This window comes from Glycine soja, chromosome 8 (genome assembly GCF_004193775.1).
Source record: "Glycine soja cultivar W05 chromosome 8, ASM419377v2, whole genome shotgun sequence".
In the NCBI taxonomy this organism is placed as follows: Eukaryota; Viridiplantae; Streptophyta; class Magnoliopsida; order Fabales; family Fabaceae; genus Glycine; species Glycine soja.
Window position 1 is genome coordinate 6,006,231 of NC_041009.1, and position 26,188 is coordinate 6,032,418.

General features: G+C 32.2%; 3 protein-coding genes across 3 annotated transcripts; 2 read left to right on the forward strand and 1 right to left on the reverse strand.

The window, feature by feature from the left end:
* The first annotated feature begins 2,330 nt into the window (after nt 1–2,330).
* LOC114421442 (protein LIGHT-DEPENDENT SHORT HYPOCOTYLS 4-like) lies at nt 2,331–3,784 on the forward strand. The gene has a single exon (XM_028387355.1). It carries the CDS (start codon nt 2,628–2,630, stop codon nt 3,369–3,371), a length of 744 nt encoding a protein of 247 aa, XP_028243156.1. The 5' UTR covers nt 2,331–2,627; the 3' UTR covers nt 3,372–3,784.
* Nucleotides 3,785–8,333: 4,549 nt separating this feature from the next.
* Nucleotides 8,334–13,172, reverse strand: LOC114421441 (cell division control protein 2 homolog). The gene is made up of 8 exons (XM_028387354.1): nt 13,026–13,172; nt 12,763–12,947; nt 11,985–12,105; nt 10,998–11,171; nt 9,931–10,094; nt 9,133–9,220; nt 8,998–9,051; nt 8,334–8,716 (listed from the first exon to the last, which is right to left on the reverse strand). The coding sequence occupies exons 1-8, from the start codon at nt 13,032–13,034 to the stop codon at nt 8,627–8,629; spliced, it is 885 nt and encodes a 294-aa protein (XP_028243155.1). The 5' UTR covers nt 13,035–13,172; the 3' UTR covers nt 8,334–8,626.
* Nucleotides 13,173–20,801: 7,629 nt separating this feature from the next.
* LOC114423792 (probable WRKY transcription factor 35) lies at nt 20,802–24,918 on the forward strand. Its single transcript, XM_028390675.1, has 3 exons — nt 20,802–21,830; nt 22,937–23,077; nt 24,284–24,918. The coding sequence occupies exons 1-3, from the start codon at nt 21,190–21,192 to the stop codon at nt 24,789–24,791; spliced, it is 1,290 nt and encodes a 429-aa protein (XP_028246476.1). The 5' UTR covers nt 20,802–21,189; the 3' UTR covers nt 24,792–24,918.
* Nucleotides 24,919–26,188: the final 1,270 nt, after the last annotated feature.

The window sequence follows — 26,188 nt, forward strand, 5'->3', positions numbered from 1 at the left end:
CATTTTCTTTCTTTCTTTTGTTATCCGAGCACAACAAAGTACGTCTTCACCATTTTGTGATTTTTAATCCACTTGCTCTTGTGTTCGTTTTACCCTGACTTTCTTTTTGTTAGTTGATATTCACAAACCTTAAGACTTATTTTATTTAAGAAATGATAGCTTAATTACCTTATACTCTCATAAACAATAAAGTACTATTAGATTGAGTTATTGATATATTATTTCATTTAATATACGACTTGCACCTAAATTTTTGTTTAATTTAATATAATAGCTACTATTTTGATATGAGGTCCTTATATTAGCTGTAGATGAATTTTGGTTATCTTACATTATGACAGCTATAAGTGAATTTGTTATATATAAATTGATGTTAATATTTAAGGGAGGGGTCAAATGAAACTAGTATAATTTACAACTATTACCTATTCAATAATTTTATATATAACATGTGAATTTGATTGATGCACATGCTAAATTAATTAATATTATATATATATATATATATATGATTTTGTTCGTGACTTTCTCTCTTTGTATATTTTGGTTGACTCCTCTCGAGTTTAGTTTTATAGAAATTCCTAATGGTGGAATTTTTTAGCCCTGCATTCCAAAAAAAAAAACATAATTATTTGTATTAAATTTTATGAAAATTTGAACATCAATATGTGTGTGGCATGTTGTTCTGAAACGACTAGTCTTTTAGATTTGATTAAAATGATGTCTTGGCATTGGCTTAGTTTTAAGGTAGGAAGGCTTTTCATTCTTTTAAACAATGGTGTTTGAACCCTAGTCCTGTATATGCACGTGTCCAAAATTCACTACTTAATGTATATGGGGTTGAGTACCATTGTACTCATTTTTAATAAATTTCTTTCGCTTATAAAAAAAATTGAATTTATTTGTTGAAATGTAAATTGATTTGATTTACATTATTTTGATTTTTTAAAAATATAATTTGGTTTTAGTTATGGTTTAGTTTAGTTTAATTGGCTTTTTTACAGCCTTACGTCACACACTTTATATATTAATATACTAAATGGAGTAAGAGATGAACGATATAAACATTTTAGCCTTTAAAACTCTTTAACTTAGATGCTTTTAAATATATTTTTAATTTGTTAAATTTACATAATGTTATTTTTAGTCTTTCAAAGTGAATTTGAGGACCAAAAAAAATTTAATAAAATATGAAGAAAAAAAAGTCTAGTTTTGTATATGGAGCAAGTCATATGCATCCTCTTCAAAGTAGTAGTATAATTTTAGACTAAAGAAAATATCATACGAACTGAATTTAATTCGTGCAAGCATTGTGGACACAAATGTTGTTGGCCCGCGGCACCTGCAAGTGCAAAGAAAAATTGTCCTAACTCCTAACCCTTTTGGGTATCGGGGTGGTTAAGCGTGTCACTCTTGATTCCAAGAGCAAATGGACAATTAGTTGTCTGGTATAATGGTCTAAATTGTACTCACTTTACTTAAAGGGGTAGGCCCTAAACAATTTCCACACTTTTGTTTTGTTCTCCACCTTAAAGCCATAGAGGAAGGGGAAAAAACAAGAGGGATCAATGATTGAAATAGACGTTTTGAAGTGATATTCAAATTGCCATCACTTGCTCTCTAATGCATGGACCCCTCTTTTGTCTCCCGATAGCTAGAAAAATTTGCCTACCCTATACCTCAATATTCATCCTCAGCCATAAGTCCTCCTCCTCTTAGCATAGCTTAAGTTTTATAAATTCCTTAGCAATTATCATCCTTCTCTACCTCCCCCTATGTTCCCCCACCCCTCTCCTTTGTTCTCCACTAGATTGAGTAAATCCCTGGTTAAGAAGACCAAAAATTTCAACCTACACCATCTTCTCATTAATTAGATGGATCCATCCATGTTATCAAAATCACGCCAAACTCCTAGCTCTTTCCCTTTGACCATAGGGGAAGAACTCTGAACTCAATTATTATTTTTTTCAAAATCACCGACTTTATCAATCTGCCTTCTCTAAGCCAGCTAGCTAGCTTTAGACAATCCCAACCAAACACTCACCTGAACTACAGTGCCCCAAGACCACAAATCCCAAATTAAACACAATAAAATTAAACCATTATATATAAAACCCCAAAAATTATAAACACACACTCTCGCCATTATATCTCATTTTTATTAATTTTATTTTCTTCTTACGTTTCTTATTCCTCATATAGTATCACTTATCACATTTATTATTTTCTATTTATTATTTTCTATGTCCGTCCAATTTTCTCTTTTTTTTCTTATCTCAACTATTTCTACTCTAGTCCATCCGAAATTTAGGTAGACGTCTATAAGTATTCTATATATACAAATTTCTTTAACCAATCAAAAAAACATACCTTGAGATAAACTCTAGATATACAAATTCTTTAACCAAACAAAAAACATACCATGAGGTAAACTCTATATATACATATATCTTTCACCAAACACAACACATCTTGTACTAAACACACACATTTCTAGTCCCCAAACCCTAAACTAGAAGAGAAAAAGAGAAAGTGCAACATCATAACATCAAATTCGTATGTGCTTTTGCTTACCCTAAAATCTCCATCCCTACAAAAAGAAGAAGAAAAACAAGAAGAAGTTTAACATGTCAGCTGCCGTGGCCGCTTCCGCTGCCGCCGCTACCATGTCGGGTTACCACCACAACTCCTCCTCGAGACAACAACAACACATAGACCATGAATTGGCCTTAACACCACAACGAGTGTGTGTCTCTCCACCTCTGAGCAGGTACGAGTCACAGAAGCGGCGCGATTGGAACACCTTCGGGCAATACCTGAAAAACCACCGACCACCTTTGACTCTCTCACGCTGCAGCGGCGCGCACGTTCTGGAATTCCTCCGCTACCTCGACCAGTTCGGAAAAACCAAGGTTCACGCCGAAACCTGCGGATACTTTGGAAACTCCCACCCTCCGGGTCCCTGCGCGTGTCCCCTGAGGCAGGCGTGGGGCAGCCTCGACGCGCTCATTGGCCGGCTACGCGCCGCCTTCGAGGAGAACGGCGGCGCGCCGGAGATGAACCCGTTCGGGACACGCGCAGTGAGGTTGTACCTCAGGGAAGTGAGGGACGCGCAGGCCAAGGCGAGAGGCATAGCTTATGAGAAGAAGAAACGGAGAAAACCACAACAAAGTGGACATGATCATGATCATGATGCGATGATGATGGTGGGTTCTACGAGTGATGTGAATTATTCTTCAGGGTATAGTGGTGGTGGTGGTGGTGCCTTTGTTCCTCATCAGCAAATGCTGTCTGATTCGAATGGGACAGCTTCTACATCTGATGGGGTTTCTTATTTCTCATCATCATCCCAGTGTGGTGGGTTTAATTGATTGCGATCATGCGTGTTATTTGATCCCTAAGAATCAAAAATAGTGTCAAAAATTTACAATAAGTGGCACATCCTTCTTCAACCAACTGAACTACGTCTTTAACATTATTCGTGTTATATGTTATGATGCATGGTGGAAAATTAACGATTAATGATATTATTCTATTCTATTCTATGGTTAGCGATGTGGTAGGGCTCAAGGATTCAACTAGTGTGGTCATTATTAGAAGCTTGTCAGGGTTTTTTTTTTCTTTTCTTTCTGAATAGAAGCCTGTCAGGGTAGTGTCTAATTAATATCGTAATTTCGTTCTATATGGAAAAGTATTGTGAAAGTTGAAGGAATTCCTGCATATGGAGCTTGCAAAAGTGCATACAGCAAACTATTGTATAATTAATAAGTGTGACTTTGATTAATAACAATAGTATTTATAGTCTCGTTTACTCATTTAGAAATGCTATGCGTCGATCCATCCTTAATATATCTTCACCAAAAAAAATAATCATCCTAAATAGTATTTTTTTAAGCTTGATTTTAGTTTACTTAAAACAAATAAAATACTATGCAGAAAAGCGTAAATATTTAATGTCTGCAATTAAAATAATTTATTTAGACTAATTAAAAGAAGGATTTCTGTGGTGAGAATTTATGCATAGCAAGGATAACTTAAATGATGTTTAATATTTAAGAATATAAAATATTAACTAGTGAGAAAATTTCAGATAACTTAGTTATATAGAGAATAAGACAGTTAGATTTACCCAATAGAAAATTTTGCCGATAGTTATTTCTTGTTGATTAAATATATAATTTTTATGTTAATATTGAATGGTTAAGAATTATGAAAGAATTTATACGTACCTTTTTAAAAAAACTAAAAATTAAAATTTTGTACAAAAATTAAGTAGTTTTATAATATAAATTCTTTTAACAGTATTAATTATCGTCTCATTTTGTTAATGTTTTATTCCATTTCGTCCAGTGAAGATACCAGAAAAGGTAATGATAAAATTGAAAGAAATTTTTTTTGTCAATGTCTACTTAGTTTCCAAAAGAATAACAAATAATATAAAATAATTTAAAACTCTCTAAAGTTAGAATTAATTGCAAACGGATAAAGTATTAGGTACAAAAAGTCGAAAATTATGGATTGCTTTTTGTGGGTAGGTAAATAAAGTTTCATATTAGATCTATGAAGTTGAAAAGAGATTTGCAAATGATTATATCCTATTTGTTAATTTATAAAGTAATAATTTTTTTTTTGTAAAACTTTCAAACGGCTATTGCTTTTCGTTAATGATATAATTATGATTATTAGTTAGCAACTACCGGTTAATGTATAGTTGTAAATGAAATTCTATATCAAATCCAATAAGTTTCAAATAAAATTTTAAATAACTATTTTTTTATTAATATAGTCATATTGCTTAAAAAAATAGTTATTTATTTGTCACTATTAACTGACAAGTAATTATAAATAAATTTTGTATAATTTCTAGGAATTCTGTTTTGACGCTAATGATATTTTCTAGTACCAACAATATTAATTTGGTTCAAGTAAAATTAAATTTATATTTTTTTAATAATGTATTAAGTTTGAGTCTTTTGAATAAAAATAAAAAAACTTCAATAAGTTAAAGTTCTCCAATAGAGATTAACAATTAGTAAAACTAGTAAATATTGCATAATTATAACATAATTACCCAAAAAATATATTTTCCAGCCACTAAGGTAAAAAACATTATTTCTAAAGTGTATAGATTATAAAAGATATTTTTGTCCCTTCCGACAAAATATTTTAATTTATTAAAGCATATGCGCAGCTAAAAATACAATGCTAAAGGGACTCGACTGATATTTACTTGCTATTGAGTGGTCATTTGTTGTTGATTAATTTTGTTCCAAGTGAATAAAATCAATAAATTACAGAAAAAACCAATAAATTTAGTTCTATATGTAAAAATTCATCAAGTATTGATTTTTCTTAAAATTGTTATTATTTAATGAGTGGTTATTTATGAATCCTATGATTTGCTTGAAAGCATTGTAGTAAGAATTCTGTATATTCGAGAGGGTTTAGCATAGTTGGTTACTCTTGTACCCCTTATATTATATAACATGTTTCTTTTTTTTTTCTTTGCTGATAGAAAATCTTTCAAATTAAAAAAAACCACATTTCAGATAAATAAATTAAATAATTTAATAAAGGATAACGAATGCTTCTTTACGTATGATTTTTTTTTAAAAGAATATGGAATTAATGAAAAACATTATGCACAAAAAAATGACTCGAGTAACAACTAAGTTTGAGTTCAACGTCGGGGATCTTGCTATCTCAAGCAAATGAGAACACTTCTAGACAGAAATATTTAAAATTGAAGACACATATTGAAAATTTCTCTTATTGTATTTTATATATGAGCGGATAACATTTAATTACAACAAGTTCTTAGTTTGTGGCGTTGATGATAATTGGTCCCATATGTTGAATGGTGGGTAGTATATATGGTTTTATTGTTTTTATCCCTTTAGTTTATGGTGTTTATGCAGCAGATCCAAGTTGAATGACTTGCACTAATGGCCCGCACTAATGAAACAACAATCATATGTACGCACTAGCATAATATCGTTACTATTTTTCATTAATCCTAATTATTTTTCTCTTCATACCTCTCTTCTAGTTACATTTCTTATCGTATTTCGTATATATCTTTCACTTTTCTCTCCTCATTATTTTTCACTGATGACAAGTAAAAGTATACCAATCATTTTCCCTGATGAAAAGATTCCACTCCTTCATGGAGAAGCCAATGAAGCTCGTAAGACGGGAAAAAACACAGTGGTGCATGCTTTCTCATTGATCAACCTTTTTCACCGAATATGTATTAAGTTCGCGACTATTTGCGGCATAATTAATTGATAACCAATCTAGGTTAAGATCATTCTAATGAAAATAGTTTTGCATGAACATGATATTAATAGTGGCGGGGCATATTTACATCATATCACAGTATAAGACATCATAATCTATTACTATAAATTTTTATATGCTCTTGCAGCAGATCTTGTGCCACAACTCCACACAAAGCTTGTGATCTCTTATTAATCACTCTTATACACCATGTTCTTAAATCGTTAGAGGTTTAATTGGATAGTTAACAGAAAAATATTTCTTAGTAATAAATTTATATTTTGCCTTAAACATACTTGACTAAAGATTGAAGCACTGCATGTATATGTAAGATTAACATTTAATTTTTTTATTCGTAAGAATTGAACACGGTATCAGAAAATTTATAATAATTAGATATTATATTCAACCAACTAAACTAAACTCCCTTAATGATTAACATTTAATTTTCATAACTAGCCATTTCCTTTGATAAACAATATGTAAGTATAGATATAACATCTTATACCTTTGACATTCATAGCCTTGAAATGGCATTCTGCCATTTCCTATAAAAAATGCATGATGAAAGAAATTTAAAATGTATAAATTTTTTAAATTTTGGAACAATTAAATTAAATTCATATAGTGTTCATGTTTTTTTAAAAAAAAAGATGTCACAAGATTCGGTGGAAGTTAATATTTATAAAAAAGATAAGAACTTCAAGTCAATAGAGTTCTTCAAACCTACGATTAATATTCTTTCATCTCATAAGTTATTTTTTGTAAGATACGTAAAAGATAATGTACATCTAGATCTAGGCTATGCTTTCCCTTTTTCTCTTTCAGAATGCACTCCCTTTTTTATTTCTGGAATGACCAATCCGAAAGGTAAAAAATATTCCAAAAAAATGCAGAAAGCAACAGCCCTGGATCTAGTATGCTAGGATTGCACAGTGGGATAGAATTTGTTGTCTAAAGGAGAGAGGGTTTAGGCATTACAAAAATTCGATGAAGCACTCACAAGGAAGTGGAACTGGAAGGCATTGACTAAAAATAATAGCTTATGGTGCAAGGTATTGAAATCCAAATATAAGGAGTTAAATGGGAGTAGGGATATCTAACAAAGGATCGGTGTGGTGGAAGGGTGTAAGGAAGATATGGAGAGGGGTCATGATGAGGGTTGGGTTGGAAATAATATAAGTTGGAAACTTGAGAATGGACTGAAGACTAGGCTTTGGCATGAAAAATAAGTAGGATTTAAAATCTCATGTGAAAAACTCAGCAAAATGTTTATGAATTCAGGTTAAAAGATGTGTTGTGTTGGAGAAATGGGTAGATGGGTGCAAGGGAGGTGGTAGTGGGAATTCGGATGGAGGAAAGACTAGTTTGAGTGACAAAAAAGGTTGCTGAAAGATTTCATGCAACTCATTAATACATCACAACCCAAAGAATGCATTAATGACAAGTGGGTATGGAAACATGACAACAGTGCAGTATATTAAGTTAAATTTGTGTATGCATTTCTACAACAACCATATGATCATGATGGCACACCATTTTTTTTCCACTGCTTTTGGAAGATAAATATAACCTCTAATAGTGCGACGTTCAGGTGGAAGTTGTTACTTGACAAGATTCAAACTACAAAGATAATTGAGTAAGAGAAACATTTTGTTCAAAACAGGGATTTACAATGCCTGTTCTGCCATGTTGAAGAGGAAAACACTACATCAAAATATGGTTGCATATTGTATTGTGTTAAAAAATGAACGTAAAAAATTTTAAGTTTTTTTTTTATATATTTGGAATTCTATAATTCTAGGTAATAAAAATACTTCAATAAAATTATTAGAGTTTCGGATACTTTTTTAAATACAATGTCGTAACTTTAAAACAGAGTTTTAAATTTTCACTTAATTGAATTACTTAAATTTCCCTATCAAAACATGCCCCTAGGACAATTAAATCGTACATTAATGCATTATATGTTGTTCATTGAACTTATGTCCTGATACCAATTTGAGAAAGCAGATAAAAGCAGTTTACAGAAAAGAACGGAAGCCAATTTTACATGCCCCGTGCAAATAAGTACCTAATTTTACTTTTACAAGCAACATTCAGCATTAAGTATGTACAAACACATCAAGCAAACTGAATTCCTTGTTGCATTGCATCGAAACTAGAACATTAAACGGGTAATAGGTAACAAGATCACACATACTAAAATAAAAATGTAAGAACAAATAAATGAAATATGATTCGGTACAAAGCATTGAAGAAAAAAGCGAGGACAACACACGTTTGAGTCAAAACCCATAAATGCTACACATACTAATATAGACACCTCAGCCTTGAAGATAAGAAATCAGGGTACAAATTTAATGTCTTTGAAGTATTCATGCTCAAGAGCGCTCCTAGCAGTAATTCTTTTGCTGGGATCCAAGTAAAGCATGCTCTGGGATACAACATAAATGCACTAATTAGAAAGACATAAAACTTTTACATATATTCTCTTATAAACTAGAATAAATAAATTAGAAAATGAGGCTCTCTCTCCAATCTCAATCAAACATTCTCAATATTTTCTTTTGTTTTATCCCGTTTCTCAACAGAATAAAAAGCACTTTCTCCTCACTGATGATGACATATGTAACTTTTGGTTACATTTTATCACCATATTAGAGAAACATTTATTTTTTTATTATTTAAAAATATTACATACGATGTTCCACTTACAGAAAGAAGATCAAGACCAGCTGGCTTGAGATTTGGAACCACAATTTTCAGGTCCTGCAAAGTACAAAATAAGGTTAAATTCTAAATTTTTATAGTAATGACAAAATCAGGCAAAGACAAAATCCATTTAATTACCTTAGGCTGCCATTTGGGGAAGGCTGATTTAAAATCAGGCAATGATGTCACTCCAGGCCATGTGTCTTCATTTGGTGTACCCATGATTCTTCATACAAGGAACGATGTGTCAAAATATAAGCAAACATTATGTAGCTTGGTTTATTTATTTGTTACATGCCTGTTTGAAAGCAAAAGAATGTATTGTTTTCATTATATAGATTGCAATACTTAAAATATAACAGTTTCTGTACTATAAAGTTTAAAGCAATGAATTAACTGGTTGCCTAGAAATCATGCAATGATAACTAAAGGAAGCTTCGATTAAAAAAAAAGAGAGGATTTCTTCCATTTTCCCTCCCAAATCCTCAAACTGGATTATAAAGTATTGACAGAAATTCAACTTAATACAGATGGTTACCAACAGAATCCAAATGAGTGTTAAAGCACTGAAAAAAGTTAATGTAACAAGCATCTGAGAGATTGAGACTTCATAGTTCATACACATGCATATTATTTGCATCAGTCCACCAGAGTATTACATTTAGTGTTCAGATACTTCAATCGGAGTCCCTATCAAATCTTTTTAATTCCAAAATAATAAAACTGCAAAAAAAGTATTTGCAACCTCCCAAATCATTAAGATCCACATTAGTCGGAAATATGCCAGATTGCCAGTACATATTTGTGTCACACATCCATTTAAGTCTAAAGACTGTTAGGGGAATTTGGGCAGGCATTCTTTGTCAAGTTTTCAGCCAAGAGATTTTAATATGACTCCCAAAGAACAATAGAAATCATGGAAAAAAGGCTATTCACCTGAATATTTTAAACAATTCATCAATCTCAGAGTCCCCAGGGAAAAGAGGTCGTTGATTTACCATCTCTGCAAATATGCATCCCACTGACCAAATATCAACTGGGGTAGAATAATGATGGGATCCAAGCAAAATTTCTGGAGCTCTGTACCACAGTGTTACCACCTACAAACAATCGCCAAATCTATAACTCAGAAAAAGATAATTTGATGTTTTTACTGTCCCTCTACCATTGTACCTTTTCACAAGAATTATATTTTTTAAGAGAATCTACATCCATATATCTATCAATTAAATAAAATTATAATAATTTTCCATTTGCAAAAAAAAAAGTAAAAATTATGCAATGTGGCTGATATATATATATATAATTGATGAAACATTTAACAAGAGAAATAGCAAAGAACAATGGGCCTACCACTCTTTTTACCGATATTTACTTGTGAAACTCATACCACAACATACCAAGTTAAATGATTCATGAATTTTAATTTTCAAATTTGTGAGAAAGGTAACAATTTGAGTATCACTTAGACAGATAGTACGAAACAGATCAATAATCTCAGAGTTTCCAATGAGGCAATCCTTACGTTAATTTGCAAAATTTTGAAGAAATTCCACTTCTTGCAACTCAGATAACTATCATGGGTTATTTCTAGTAAAAACAGTTAGAATTAGCAAACAATATTAATAGAGCAACAACACTCAAGCCTTTTATTTTATAGTCTTCTCGCATGGCCAAACCACATTATACGATATTTTATCATCTTCTCCCCAATTTAATAAGAGAGAATGGAAGAAAAAATGCAGGACAATAAGAAGGAGAATGCCAGCTGCAGGTATACACTAATGAATTTTAGATCGGGAGAAGAAATAACAAACTACCAATCTGGTCTCCAAGATGTGTTGCATTGTTTTAGCAATATAGGGCAATAACTAAAGTTTGGAGTTCAAAAACATTCAACCTAAAAATGCTGCATGAGTATTTATACTCTAGTACATATGCGCATTAATTTCAAAATTTAATTATATCCAAGGTCAGAACCCAGTACAGGGTAGCACACAAACCTCATGTGTAAATGTCCTAACTGGAATTCCAAAAGCCCTAGCCAATCCAAAATCTGCAAGTTTTAGTGCATTATTGCTGCGATCTATCAACAAATTCTGTGGTTTTAAGTCTCGATGAAGAACTCTACGTGAATGACAGTAAGCAATGCCACAGAGAATTTGGTACAGGAACATCTGCAGAAAGCATCATTTAAAAATTTAAATTAGCTCATCTTGTTTTGAAACCACGATAAAAATAAAATGTATTCAATTAACGATCCATAATAAGGCGGAAATACTTAGTCATGATCAAACAGACAAACAATGAGAATGGAAGTTAATGGGATTGGGAACTGAGGACAGTAATACAAAATTACAACTCTACTCATGCTCAGATACTTCAATATTGAGGAGGCAGGCAATGAGAAAAGGAGCCAAAATCTAATGAAATAAAGCTGCATGTCAGTACAACATCTTTATTGTCATACTGTAATGACTTGAACAAATAAAATAAAGTTTTTTCCTACCAAACTGAAAATAAATAAGAATAATTAACCTATAGATGTAGTTTATTTTTCCTTAAGAATAGAGAACTCTACTTTAGCATCTTCAGTTTTAATAAGCACTTAACAGCGCAAATCAAAATGCTAAAGGCCAAACTTATTATACGCATCACTTGTCTTCAGAAGCTGGAAACTTTTATGGACAAAGTCATACCAATTGACTGCTATCCACGTAACTGGTAAATGGTAATTCATCACAAAATTCATGAGACATGTATATTATGTATGAACATGCATTTTGACAAGATAAAGTTATGTCGAAACCATAAGGGTATTTAATCATCATTGGTTCTCATATTTGCTTTATTTAATTTATGCCAAGACAAGAAAGTGGATAAGAGAACCAGGCATTTGATGGCTACACAGTATTTCTTGCTCTCTCTTATAATTATAACTGTTACAAAAAGCTCAAAAATCTACGAAGAAAAGAAGATAAGTCACACACTTTTAGTTGTCGTGGATCTTTTGCAAATTCTGGAGATGAATCCATGTGCTTCTTTAGATCTAAGTCAAGGTACTCAAAAACCAGATACAAACTCTTCTCATCATGTACTACATCCTGCAACCTGTGCTCCACACATACACCAACGATAATGAGGAAATGATTAAGAGATAAATAACATTAGGACAACAATGTACAGACTAAATGAAGCAAGCAACATAATTAAAGGAACTAAAGTCAGTAGGTTTTCTTGGACCTTTCAATCCTAATTTTAATGGTATACATAACGACCCACAAGCATGTTTTTAGTGGATCTTATAAAACAGTGAAAACAGAATTATCGTAGCAGATGTTTTTCCATACATTGATACACACAAACATGACTGATCACATGTTTAAGAGACAAGTTATCTGTCAACCATGTCATGCCATGTTGGTATATATATGCAACATTGGAGTGAATAAGAAAATACATACATTCCTCAATTAATAAAGCATAAATTATCAGCAACATCGTCCTACACAAGTTTAACCATGCCAAAAAGAATCACTTATTCCCTATCTACCTTCTGTCATCTATCATTAAATACTTAAACATTGGTGTTCAACGCAGAACCAAAAGACCACAAAATGAACACCACGTCGAGACACCGAACATTAAATCTTCCTATTTTTTCTAATCTCTATCTCTACGCCCAGAGAATGTTGTTGCTCAGCACATGAATCACACAATTGAAGACCAACACATTCTTCAGAAACACTTAGCAGAGATATAATATACCTAACAATGTTCCTGTGCTGCATTTCTTTCAAGAGAGAAATCTCGCGAATGGCGGTGCTGGGAACCCCCTCATCCTCCTGCTCCAAGCGAATCTTCTTCAAGGCGATGGTCTCGTTGGTGGAGCGGTCGCGACCCTTGTAAACGACGCCGTATGTTCCCTCGCCTATCTTCTCAACCTTCTCGTACTGCAGAGTAGAGGGAAAAGAATCGAAAATCGAAACTGAAATGGAATGGAAGCTTCAAAACGCATGCGTTTTACCAACCTGTTCCATCAAAGCGGAAGAAACGGTGAGAGAGTTACAGTGCGTGCAGTTGCTCTCTCGGTCTCTGCCTCCTTTCTGGCGAGAGACTGTTACCTCTTAGTCTCTTACTGTACGCGCTTCCTCACATCCATATTCTCAGTATTCAATAATTTCAACTCTGGTAAATAAAAATTAAAAATAAAACATTTTTAACTTTTTACCTTTTTCTCCCCTACTTTTACTTTTACTATTTTTCTATTAAAATTATTTTCTTAAAGTTTTTCCTTCAACTATTGAAGTGGTAAGATTACTTTTGCTGGAAATGAAATAGTTAAGAATGAGATTTTTAAGAAAAAAATATATAAATTATATTTAATTATGAATCAATTTTTAGAAATAATATTAATTGACCTAACAAGTCATATAACATGTTTAAATACCCTTTAAAATGATGATTACTATTCCAAAACAATTATATATTACTTCATATTTACCGTAATTTGATAATTATCGTCACTCTAAACATGCTAATAATGTATAACCCGTAAAAAAAGTGAATAAGCCATTTTAATTCATAATACCTATCAACTTGACGAGTCAAAAGCATTAAGTACATTATATCCTCATCCGTCAAAAGCCATTTGGAATCTCGTTCAATGGAAAAAATACATATTCCAAGACACAAATGTAAAAGTAACTCTCTTATTACTTTTTTGATAAAACTATTATTATGTTTAATGAAACAGTTTGACAAAAATATCCTGATCAGTGAAATATATGAACCCATTTGGTTAATTTTCTTTAAAAATAAGCTTATTATTAGTTTACTTTTGTAACTTATTTGAACTTGATTCATATTTTAATTCTTTTTAATATTTTTATGTGATGTTGAATTTGATTTGATGAATTGATTTTTAAAAATATATTTTCTTATTTTTCCCACGTTTTAACTAGTTTTATTGAGTCAGCCAGTCAACTTTTATTTTATAACCTACTCAATTTTTTTTTTACTAGGACAACCCGCCAATCCACTTTAACAAAAAGTAAGTTATATTTTTTCAACTTTCTTATATTAATGGGTCAACCCTTCTCACCTATTTAAATGTAAAATTAAGTAAAAAGTGTGACATTTTATAGGGACAAAGTCACTGGGTTTGTGGAACGTGTAAAATTTACTAGCTAGTTTTAGTTATTTTATATATTTTATTCATTATTTTACAAGGGTCCCCACATACTTAGATCGATGCATATCACAGGGAGATGTGTATGTAGTAGTAGCCTTTTCAACGTACCATATAGTAAGACACGCAATTTCGGCCCATTGCTATTAATGCTAATCTTAAAAAGAAAATTTGAAAAAGAAATAGAAATATATGAAAACAATTCCATTCACCAAATCCATGTTTGAAAATTTTAAAATTTTAAGCAAAATTTAAATTAATACTGTATAATTTTTGTTTTTCTAATTATGAAATTATTAATCCAGAAAGTTTAGTGTTATATTTTCAATAAATAACATAACTAGTTAAGCCTAAAAAAAATTAACCATTATCTATCAGACTAATTCCTGCACCTACCGCGTTTATGGATGCAAAAGATAAATGCATAGATAAACTTATAGGAGCAGCTTTTGATTGAATTAATGAATGATCACTTCATTTACATTAATTTTAACCATTTCTTATGCACTTTTATATATGTCTTTAATTATACATTATGTATATCTGTTGAAATATGACTCTGAAATTAAAGGGAAGGTCGATAGGAAGAAAAATTGCATTGTAATTTTTGGATACCTCGATCATTTTTTCCCCTTTTGGTAAGAAGAAAACACACAAACAGCCAAAGACAAACTCTACAACTCAGCTGAAAGTTGATATCCACTGGCTCAAGGTCCACCATCGCAACAACAAGATATAGAAAGGGGCATCTACAGAGCTTCCATGCTTGGCAATCTGCACACATGCACATTTGCCTCTCCAAAAATGTCATTAACCACACACTCTTAGCCTTGATTAAAAGAGAGTGAATGTTTACAAGGCTACCGCTACACTTCAAGTGACTTGGAAACTAAGGAACAAGAAAATTGTCTATTAATTAGATAGCGTTCCTACAAAGAAATAGATTCACTCAATACTTTACAATTTATATGACCTATGTAAGTTCCAGGCAAGATTAAACACATGCTTAGCTGCTTAGAGTTCAATAAGGAGCACATAATCGAATGAAATGTTTCCTGAGAAACGGTGCACCCTCCTAATATACCAGGTTTGAGTTACTACCTCTTAATTAAAGAAATGCGAATTTCAAATATTCCATTCATTAATAACATGGGTTAATAAAGTCATGGTTATTAGATTGTTTCTTAGCATAATTTAACTGCTAGGAGAAATAAAATAGTTACTGTTAGTTAGGTTAAAATTTCATTTACAGTCTGTACTTTATAATACATACTTAAATTTTGGATGAAACCTACAAAATTTGAGGTTTGAGTAGAACATACAAGATACCACCATGATGTGAGAGGTAAGAAGGCTTGGAGCAATAGACTACCCATGACAGTTGATAATGATTCCGTTCTTCATACTATTTAACAATTTCCTTATGTAAATATGTATTTGATCATGAAATTAATTTCACCACACACCTGAATGCACTATTTTTTTTCTTCTCAACTTTCATTAATTTACGTTGAAATATCTATGAACCATAGATACTTTATGTAGCAATGAAAAGACAAATGCCGAAATGAGATATGAACACACTATCTATTAGGCTTTTCTTGAACTTCAAATGCACACAGGATCCATAAATAATCCCCCACATGAAGGCCTAAGGCCTAAGACTCACTAATCTCTTCTACCCCTTGTAGGGCGAAAAATGTTGTATGTATCACATGGGAATTGAAAGGACCAAATGTATATAATTTTATCTGAAAATTTTCCTCATCTTCATGAATTGAACATGTGCCCACATTTAATGATATATATATATATATATATATATATATATATATATATATATATATATATATATATATATATATATATATATATCATTAGTTGGTTTACATTTTCCTTGAGTCCGTTGATGCTGTTGAGTGAGGCACGTATAATTATCGAATTTCTAATTGCTCCAATTAAAAATACGTAAAAAAAAATTATGACAGATGATCAGGAAGTAAAAATAGCTTTTTAAAACTATTAATTGGCCGAGTTGCATGCGTCACGAGATGGAGGATGCAAAATTGTTAATACAGTATGTCCTATAGTTATAGTATTTGTTTATTAATTGAGGCTAAAATTAATTATAGTATGATGGTCCAGACCCACCATAAAATTCTACAGCTAAGCCTACTAACTAGGCACTGTGTTTGGTGGTTCATGGTTGGAAGCAAGAACCCCACATGCATCCCTTAAGATCATCCAGATATAAAGTCAGACTGTCCTCTTGCAAGTTGCAATTGGTTTGTTTCCTTAAAAATAATAAATGCAACACTGAGCAATACTGGAATATGGAGTGCAACTTAGAATGACGCAAACGCGGTCTATTGATCTAGCTATATATATAAACCCTGATCTAGCACTTAATAATTAGTTAAGTTGACCTACATTAAGTTGGGTCATCACTCATCACAATCAAATGGTCGCAAGCATATATAGAATCACAGCCGTCCAGATGAATATTTATTATAATTGATTTTGAATGAAATTAATTTTAAATAATTTATATTTAAATGTTTTTATCTTAAAAGCAAGTTTGTTATATAAAATTGAATGTATTTTTTTCATCTCAACGTAAAAGTTATTTTTTGTCACTTAAACTGAACTTTAAAGCAAAATCGATTTTACTTAAAAGCTAACCAAACATCAATATTTTTATACAATCGAAGTTTATCGCAATAAAATCAATTCCATTGTTATTCTTAATGAAACCGAACACTCTTGGTTGAATTTCAAGGACCGTGACCGGTGTAGTGCTGTGCATGTTTGAAACCAAGTTTGAAATGTGGATCTAACCCTTTCTCTCTACATCTGAAGATCAAAAAATGTAGAAGCTGCATATACTTGAGATTGCTTCTAGCCATGTGGATGTGATTTTTCATGTTTGAGATGAACTTAATTACTTGCTAGTAACCGTTAATTAAGCTGCCAGTGAGAGGATGACATATCCACACGTCATGAATTGAAGTGTCCCTCCGTGGCCAATGAACATGCTTAATTGCACTAGGCATCATCTAAAGATTATTTTAGTGAGTATGGGTTTAAACACTTGATTACTTTAATAAAAAAAATTGCAGTGGTCACATGTTTAATATTTTATACATAATACTGCAGTTATTATATATGAATATGACTAAATTAGATGGTCTGCTTCATATGGTAGGATGCTGATGATCCTCATTGGAATACAAAATCCTTGTTAGATAGAGTATGGGTGGGACTAGCTAGAAGAATCCCAGTTCAATGTTGTTTGTTTGTTTGTCTCATCGATCGGCATGCATGTCATGCAGAAACGTGGAGCAAGTGTTTCTTGCCCATAATAATGAATTTGCAAGACCCACCGGTGTCAAAAATTCAAAATAAATAGGGTTAAATAAGTTTCAGTCCCTTTAAAAAACATATTGATACCAATTATATATTCAGGGCATCTTCTTTCTTTCATCAAATTTTTTTCTAATTTCCAAAGCCTCATCAAACAATCACATCCAAATAGAATTTTAATGCTCACAAAATATCAAACAAAATAAACCACACATTTTTAAATCTTGTTTAAAATTTATTTTTCACAAATTCTTGAAAATTCCTAATTTGCACAACATGAAACTCTATAGTAGCAAACAAGCTTGTTCGAGTTGTCTTACACATCTGGCATGTAGCTAGCAAAATAGCAAACCATGCATCAAAACGGCTATTTATTTGTGAAAATTTATAAACCTTAAATAAACTATTATGGCAGAGACTTAGAGAAGAGGTGGGAAAAGTTTGACAATTCAGATTTGAACCCAGACATGGTCAAGATGGGGAGAAGATCACGAACCCAGTAGTGCAGATATACAACCATTTGAAATCGGCCAATTTTATTATGATACACATTAATATGGTTAAATAAAAAAATAAAGCCACATGGGTTGATTGAATTGTTCAAATTCACAATTCAAGTGTAGTTTACTATAACAAATTTTAGGTGACTATTCATATGATTATTACGTGGATATTGTATGGGAAATAAACAGTAGCATTTATAGTTGGCGTAATAGTAGCTCTTTTGGAGCGTATGATGTGAAAATCAAAACCTAGCATGACAAAAGGTCCTGAGAAGAGAAAGAAAAGTTAGGGGTGATCAAGGTTTTCACTGTGCATATAGTAGATTCTCAAAATGTCTCATCAAAGATAATAATATATAGGTCGGTGATTCTCTTGGTGATCATTGGTCCATCGAATATTAAACTTGAATTCTTTAAATTGTAAACAAGATTATGGGGAGCAAAACGTTTCAAAACCTCATTGTAAAAAAAGTAATCAAGGCCCTCAAGGTCTTATCTGTACATGTGTCAATATATTAAGAAGATGATTTAAGCATATATATCAACTTTGAATGTTTTCACAACTCACAAGACGTATTCAAATAATAGGTCAAGAGAATCCTTTAAGGAAAATAAAGTCTAGTATATTAAACTATCAAATCTTAGATTAGGCTTCCTAGTTTTACTAATTAATCATTGTCCTTTATCATTCCGACACATATACTAAAGTAGTAGTTCCGAGTTAATTGTATCGATCCCAGTCTTATGAAAATCATTTTAGAAGTTTAATTATCCTTAAAAGTTAAAAAGCCATCTTTAAGCCTCTCAATCATTCTTTGGCTCTTAATTCTGTTCCTAATAAACCTGTCTAGTTAATTATATCTTTCATACTTCATAGTTGTAAATTATGACCTCTGAAAATGATGAAAAAATAGCCTGATTCCCATTAAAAGTGGCTTCTGAAAGTAGATGATTTGCATAGAAAGAACTAATCTCAACCACGAGAAATTGCATATATACCATATGGCTTGTGAGGTCAATTCATTTTGACTTTAAATGAAGTAAGTGGTCCTGGATGTTCTTAACCACGCACTCTTCTCTTCGATAATATATACCATATATATGGCTTGTGAGATCATTCACTAATTTGTGTCAATTCATATTTTTTGCATAATTCCATAGTCATTTAGTCATTAATGGAGATGTTTGTTACTACATGATTGGGATAATGCATCTGAAACGTTTGCGGAGAATTATTGACTAATGTTATGTGAGCGCCGAATATTACTGTAGAAGTGAACTAGAACTATAAAATTGATAATCAGATAAGATTGCAAACCAAAATTAATGGCTTAGTCCAGAACAAAGTTTGAGAATTTTTAATGTGCATTTATTTTGGTAATGTTGGATTTTTTTTTTCTCCAAGAAATCAATTATGCATGTTAGCGGTATAGGAATTTAACTTTGGCTCTTGAAATCACCATTATCACATTTTGAAGGTTCTTGGAAAGATAGATTAACAACTAATGTTTACTCATGCATGAAGTTACATTCCTCCATTATATATAAAGAGGAAGACTTGTGAAGACTTAAAACATTCTCATTCTTCTCAATCTCATATGAGAAATCTTCTTTAAAAGAAAAGAGAGTGTGTGTGCGTACGTGTGTGAGAGAGTTCTTGTATATATGTACCTTGTGCTTCTTAGATTTAATTACATGACACTCTTTGAGGCAAAAGATGATGTTTCCCACGTGACGGTGTGCAAGGAACGGTTCTGTATCAAATTCCGCAATTCGCAGGTTCTCGTTGCTAATGATTTAGAGTCATATGAGCTCTTGTGAAATGTCGGGAAGATTGTGGAATGGTGGGGGAAGTTGGACATTGTTGGGCCAAAGCATGGTTTTAAATTCCACAATCACAATATTAAGATATTTTTTACACTTTGCTATCACATTATGACTACAGTTGTAATGGTATTAGCCGTATTTAGTGGTAATGGTATCACCCGATAATGTGATCACAATTATGACCGTAACACGTAGTTTAAAATCACTTAAAAAATAATTGAGGAACTGCCATTTTTCAATGCATTTTATGGTTCACTTTTGCCCTTAAAACCTGTTTCTGAATTAAAGAAAAAACTTAAATTTAGCATTAAAAGAATATCATTGTTGAGTCGTGAGAATGAAGAAAAATCCTAACATAGCTGCAATATACTACTATATGTTAAAATAAAATAAAAAATGGTGGAGTCAGATTGAATGATTCGAAAGGTTTCTCCGATAAATTCGGCTACCTGTCGCTTCTTTTATTTCTCCTCAATTGTTTTGGAGAGGTGACCATTCTCTAATTTTCTTTTAACTGAGAGAAAAAGAGAAAGAAAATAATACTCAATTACTAATTAATTTATTAACAAAACATCAACATTTTTTAATCTTTGATGATAGTATTAGATAAATTAGTGATATTCCTACACTTAAGATTCCACGCCTTTTATTCATAATTAATGATAAATAAATTATTAGTTAGTAATATATTGATTATGATATTTTTTATTTTTAAGAAATAGATTATTACTGTAGTTTGTTAACTACTACGAGTAATAAATACACATTAATTAATTTCTCATTGGCGTATAAGAAGTGTAGTAGTATAACCTAACGTGCATAAGAAATATTTTTTATTATATCTCACCTCTAAGTTCTAACACTCATTTTATATTTATATTAGTCCTACCATTTCTGTTTTCTTGTTAGTGTTTAATAAAATAGTTGCGTAGGAAAGGGAGTGCTTGGAGCCATTTTGTGTCAAAAGTCAGCGTCTGTGTTATTCAATTCTCTTCTGTGAGTATTTGGAGAAAGGAACAGTCAGTTTTCAACCTCCGAGAACCTGTTCATTTGCTTTTTCATGCCTCTTAGCAACCAGAATAAATCCCATTTCCTCAGGAGAAAGTTTTCACTCTCATTAGTCATAACCTCTTAATTATCATAAAAAAAAACCTATAACCCTCTCACACATACATACAACAAAATTCCTAGATTTGCATGTATATATCTTTATAAACTCTGCAAATTAGAGGCTACAAGAAGTCTATGTTCCAAAACATGGCACTGCTAATTTCATCCTAATTTTGAAGCCTTTTTCTCTAAGGAAAAAGCATGTGCAATATCCTTGGCACAATTATGGAGAACTATCAAGGTGATTTAAGTGACATAATTCGTGCTAGTGGTGCATCATATGGCAGTTGCAGCACGGGAACTTCATCATCTGAAGCTGCTAATCCCTTCTCTCGTAATTATCACTTGCAGTTCTCTTCTGATCCCACGATTTTCTCTTCTGTTTTGGAAGGGTTTAATAGCAACTTTGGTGATCCATTTTCAAATATGAGAGATCCCTTTCTACACGAGCTTGATTTGCCTCTCTCTGCCTATTTTAATAGCACAAGTTCATCTGCAGAAATTAAGAGTTCTGGGGCATTGGAAGAAGCAACTTGTTTTGGTGGTGGGGTTGTTGCTGGTAGTAGTAGTAGTAGTAATAGTTGTGTTTTGGCACAGAAGATTCTTGATGAGGATGATATGAGAAGGCCATGTAACAGCATATTGTCAAACATGATTCAGATCTCTCCCAATGATAAGTTACCCATCTCGCCAGTGGTGGATTCTTTGTCAAGGCCATTCAAGCCTTCTGGTGCGGTTTCAGGTCACAACATGATTGATGCAAAGACCTCTTCAGATTATTGCTTGGTGGACAACACAAAAGTGCAGATCTCATCTCCAAGGAATCCAGGTCTTAAGAGAAGGTGAGTTATTATTAATTAATTAATTAATAAAATCTTGCTAACCAATATGCTAAAGGTACTAATTAAGAAATTAAATTAAAGGAAAAAAAATTATGGGAAAATTATAGGAACTTAAAATTTTTTATCAACAACACAATTTTATATATTTCAATAAAAATAATTATTTTTTAATTTTTAACAAGTGTCATAATTACATTGGTTAACATTTTCTAAAATAATAGTAGCCGAATTAAATGGGGAACTGGTTCCAAGAATTGAGTCAAAGTATTATATTTACATATGTGGATTAATTTTATGTTGGCGTCATAAATTTCCCAAATGGAATTAATCACAGTCATTTTTGGAAACTTAATTTTTTGTGAATTCATGATGAGATAGGGATAAAGTAGGGTTTGGCATGAGTGAGGTAATTCTTTTGTCTTACTTTGCAAATATGTTTGGTTGACTGCATCTGGTCATAAAAACTAAGCATTATAATCAGTTTTCATGTTGGAAATAGTTCATAATGTGATTAAGACTAAACATGGTGCATCGGGGCCTTTATAGGGTTAATCCACCTGAAAAGCAGAGCTAGCTAGATAGGTGTCACCGTAAGAGTCACATACTGAGCTTTCAAGAAAGCTTATCGTAAACTACTTTTCTTCCGAACACACCTGAAATGTCCTGTTCCTTTGATCATCAGATAGAAACCATATCCCTTTTTCTTGGCCACAAAATTTCCACTATTTCAGTGGAATTAACACCTAACAAGAAAGTTTAAACTCCCTAGTTTTTTATCAGTAAAACAAACAACCTAGTTTAATGTGGGAAGTTATTAAACATTCTATTATCTCTTTAATCATCATATACATGTGCCTACACACATACATATGCAATTAAGAAATTATATTTTTATAACTCCGTTTTACAATTGTTTTTATAATTAGGAATTAGAGAAGAGAGAAAGAAAGAAGCATTGAATAAATAATGTAATAGAAAGACACAGAGAGGAAAAATTAGTAATAAAAAATATGCATAAGAATAATGTAGTTAACTCTATGAAATGTGTTGTTTAGTTAAAGTTTAAGGGAAACTAAGTAAGTGATCATACTGTTGTGTAATTGCAGAAAGAGCCTGGCAAAGAAGTCGATTTGTGTTCCTGCACCAGCTGCACCAAACAGCAGACAAAGTGGCGAGGTAGTTCCTTCTGATCTGTGGGCTTGGAGAAAATATGGTCAGAAACCCATTAAAGGTTCTCCATATCCAAGGTAAGTTGGTATAGTGTGATCTTTCTTGGAAAGAGATAAGGTATTATAATGAAGATTTTGCCTAACTTCTTTAAACAAAGAATGCACGTAAAGTGACAAAATTTAAGTACTGTATTTTAGGTTTTGCATCTTTTTTTTTTATAATTAAATTTTGAATTTTATTTTGACAATTGTGCAATAAAGAGTAACACTGGTAAAGCTTTAATTTCAATTAACGAATAACACTAAAAACACTTAAAGTACCATGCATATTCCTATAAACAATGAGAAAAATAATATTTGTTTTTACATATAAATTAAACTATTTGGTAAACATGAACTCATTTAAATTAAGGGTACACACACATATATATGTGTGTGTAATCTAATTCTTTTCACTTATCATATTTATTTATTTTTTATGAATTGATGGTTCAAAAATATTAAAAAAAGAAAAAGGTTTAAGTATAATATTATTCTGGTAAAAAAATAGTATAATATTATAAAAGATTTCATCTTCATACGTTTTATAAGTGTTAAAATTTTTACAATATTAACTAATTAGAAATTACTTTAATTATAAACATCAAAATATTTTTTTATCAAATGTAACAGTATCTTTCCATACACAACAAAAATTTGAATGACCGCATAAAAATATAAGGACATCTTCCTTGTACTTTATTTATCAATAATGTTTTTATTTATAAAATAATTAGAAAAATTATTTGATAAAACCATGGGAAACTTGCAATCTTGTTGTAAGATGTAATAAAATTACCTGTTTCTTTAGAGTATTTCCTTCCTACCTCTCCAAAAGAAAAATGATCACCTCAACAGATAAAATTAACATTATTTTTCAACCATACATCATATTTTTATTATTTTTATTGGGTGACAAGGAAGGGAGCAAGAAAATGAGATGAGGTGGTATGAAATCCCTTGGCAGTTGTGGTGTTTTTCATTATTTCTCATCCAGTGCTTTTTGGTCACAGTTTGAGCTTTAAAAAACCACTAGGTAAAGTTATCCCATTATATATATTCCAAAAGCTTTCTATGGCAATTTTTTATATTGGAAGAAATTTACTGTACTCGCGTGAAGCAAATTATATTAATGGTGCGCAACATTATCTCATTGGTGCAGGTGATGGAATTCTTAGTCCTTCACAATACCAGTATCATTTATGGACTCTAATGTTTGTATCTCTCTCTTGTTGCCACATGTAGGGGTTACTATAGATGCAGCAGCTCAAAGGGTTGTCCTGCAAGGAAACAAGTTGAGAGGAGCAGAACAGACCCTAACATGTTGGTCATTACTTACACGTCAGAGCACAACCATCCATGGCCAACACACAGAAATGCTCTCGCTGGTTCATCTCGATCCCAACCATCAAAAAACAACAACATTGCTGCTTCAAAGAATGAGGAAGAAGAGGAGGAGGAGAGCAATAGTGACAGCAATAAAGTAAATAACAATGTCTTTGTGAGGGAGGAAGAGAAGCAGCTTGAGATGGATGATGTAGAATTCTGTGATATTGGAGTCCCTTATTACAGGCCAATATCTAAGATGAATAACTACCTACAACTTGATCAGGGCTTGTTTGCAGAATTTGGAGAAATAGAAAAGGATGAGTCAGTAAACCTATTGTCTCCACCACAAGGTTTTGATGATCAGCAAAGGGAATCCAACGCTTTAGATTCATTCCATTTCTTTGACTGGAGAGGTGATATTTAACAGCACCAAATACCACCTTATTTTAAAAATTTAAGGGAAGGTCGAATGAGTATAATATGAAAAAATAGATTATGTATGTGTTGAGTAAAACGATTTTATATCATCATTCAAATATAATTCTTGTTAACTTTTAAAATAAATATTTTAAAAATCATACTAATAATTATTTGTAATCGAATGATAATGTTAAATTAAATTATTAATATATAACTATTAAAATCATATAATATATAAGACCTTGAATGGCAAGCATGCACCACCTCCCTCACAAAAACCTTTATAATAAGTGCAGGTCATCATCAGATTTCAAATGTGTCATGTGGGGGAGATTTGAGGAGATCATAAAACCACTTTTCTTGTTTCTAGTTTTTTTAATTTTCTTTTTTCTTTACCTGTCGTTTCGCATAACAGTGTGGGGTGGGGGGTAAATTAGTGGAAGAAAAATGGGATTCTATATGTGGGAGTGCTGCTTGATTGGAAGCACGCACAACGAGTCCCACGTTCCTTTGGGAATATTGGTGGATGGGACAGAAAGCTGAGGAACAGAAGATTTTAACAGTTAAAACAATTTCTAGAGACTTTATTGATTCAAAAGCTCCCTGAGTAGATTAATGATTAAAGGATGAGAGGCTAGTCTTTTCATGCTTTCAAGAGGGAAAAATTATTTTAGGTCTCCCCTTGGTCATGTGGATTATTTCAGAAAGTGATAAGAGAAATTAAAATAGGTTCTGAGATTTGAAATTTACCTCCCGGGTGAAATTGATGGTAGATCATAAAAAAAAATATGGTAAAATAAAGTAAAGTGATGATATATGGAATCTCCCGATAAAGGGTGATTTACCTAATTATATAAGTACTTATCATGCTACTCATAACACACCCCTTCAAGTTAGGGTTCATCAGTCATCACCACAAAGCGAGAGCTAGCGGTATTATCCACACGATGTGGGACTCACAACACGTCCCCTCGAGTCAGGGCTTGTCACTACAAAGTGAGGGCTAGTGGCACTATTCACACCACCGGGCAGAATTGGCGGCCAGACATCCGAAAGGTCCCCTTAAAAATCAGTTTATAAGGAGGTGACCTACCCAGCTATATAAGCATTTATTGTCCTCGTTAACCACCCGATGTAGGACTCGCAACACGCCCCCTCGAGACAGGTCTCGTCACCACAAAGCAAGGACTAGCGGCACTATCCACACCACTGGGCAGAACTGGCCCTGATACCATGTTAAAGTTCGGTCAAACATCCGAAAGGTCCCCTTAATTAAAATCGATTCATAAGGGGGTGGCCTACCCAGCTATATAAACACTTATTATGCTCATCAACCACCCATGTCTGGCCGAACTTTAACATGGTATCAGAGTCAATTCTGTCCGATGGTGTGGATAATGT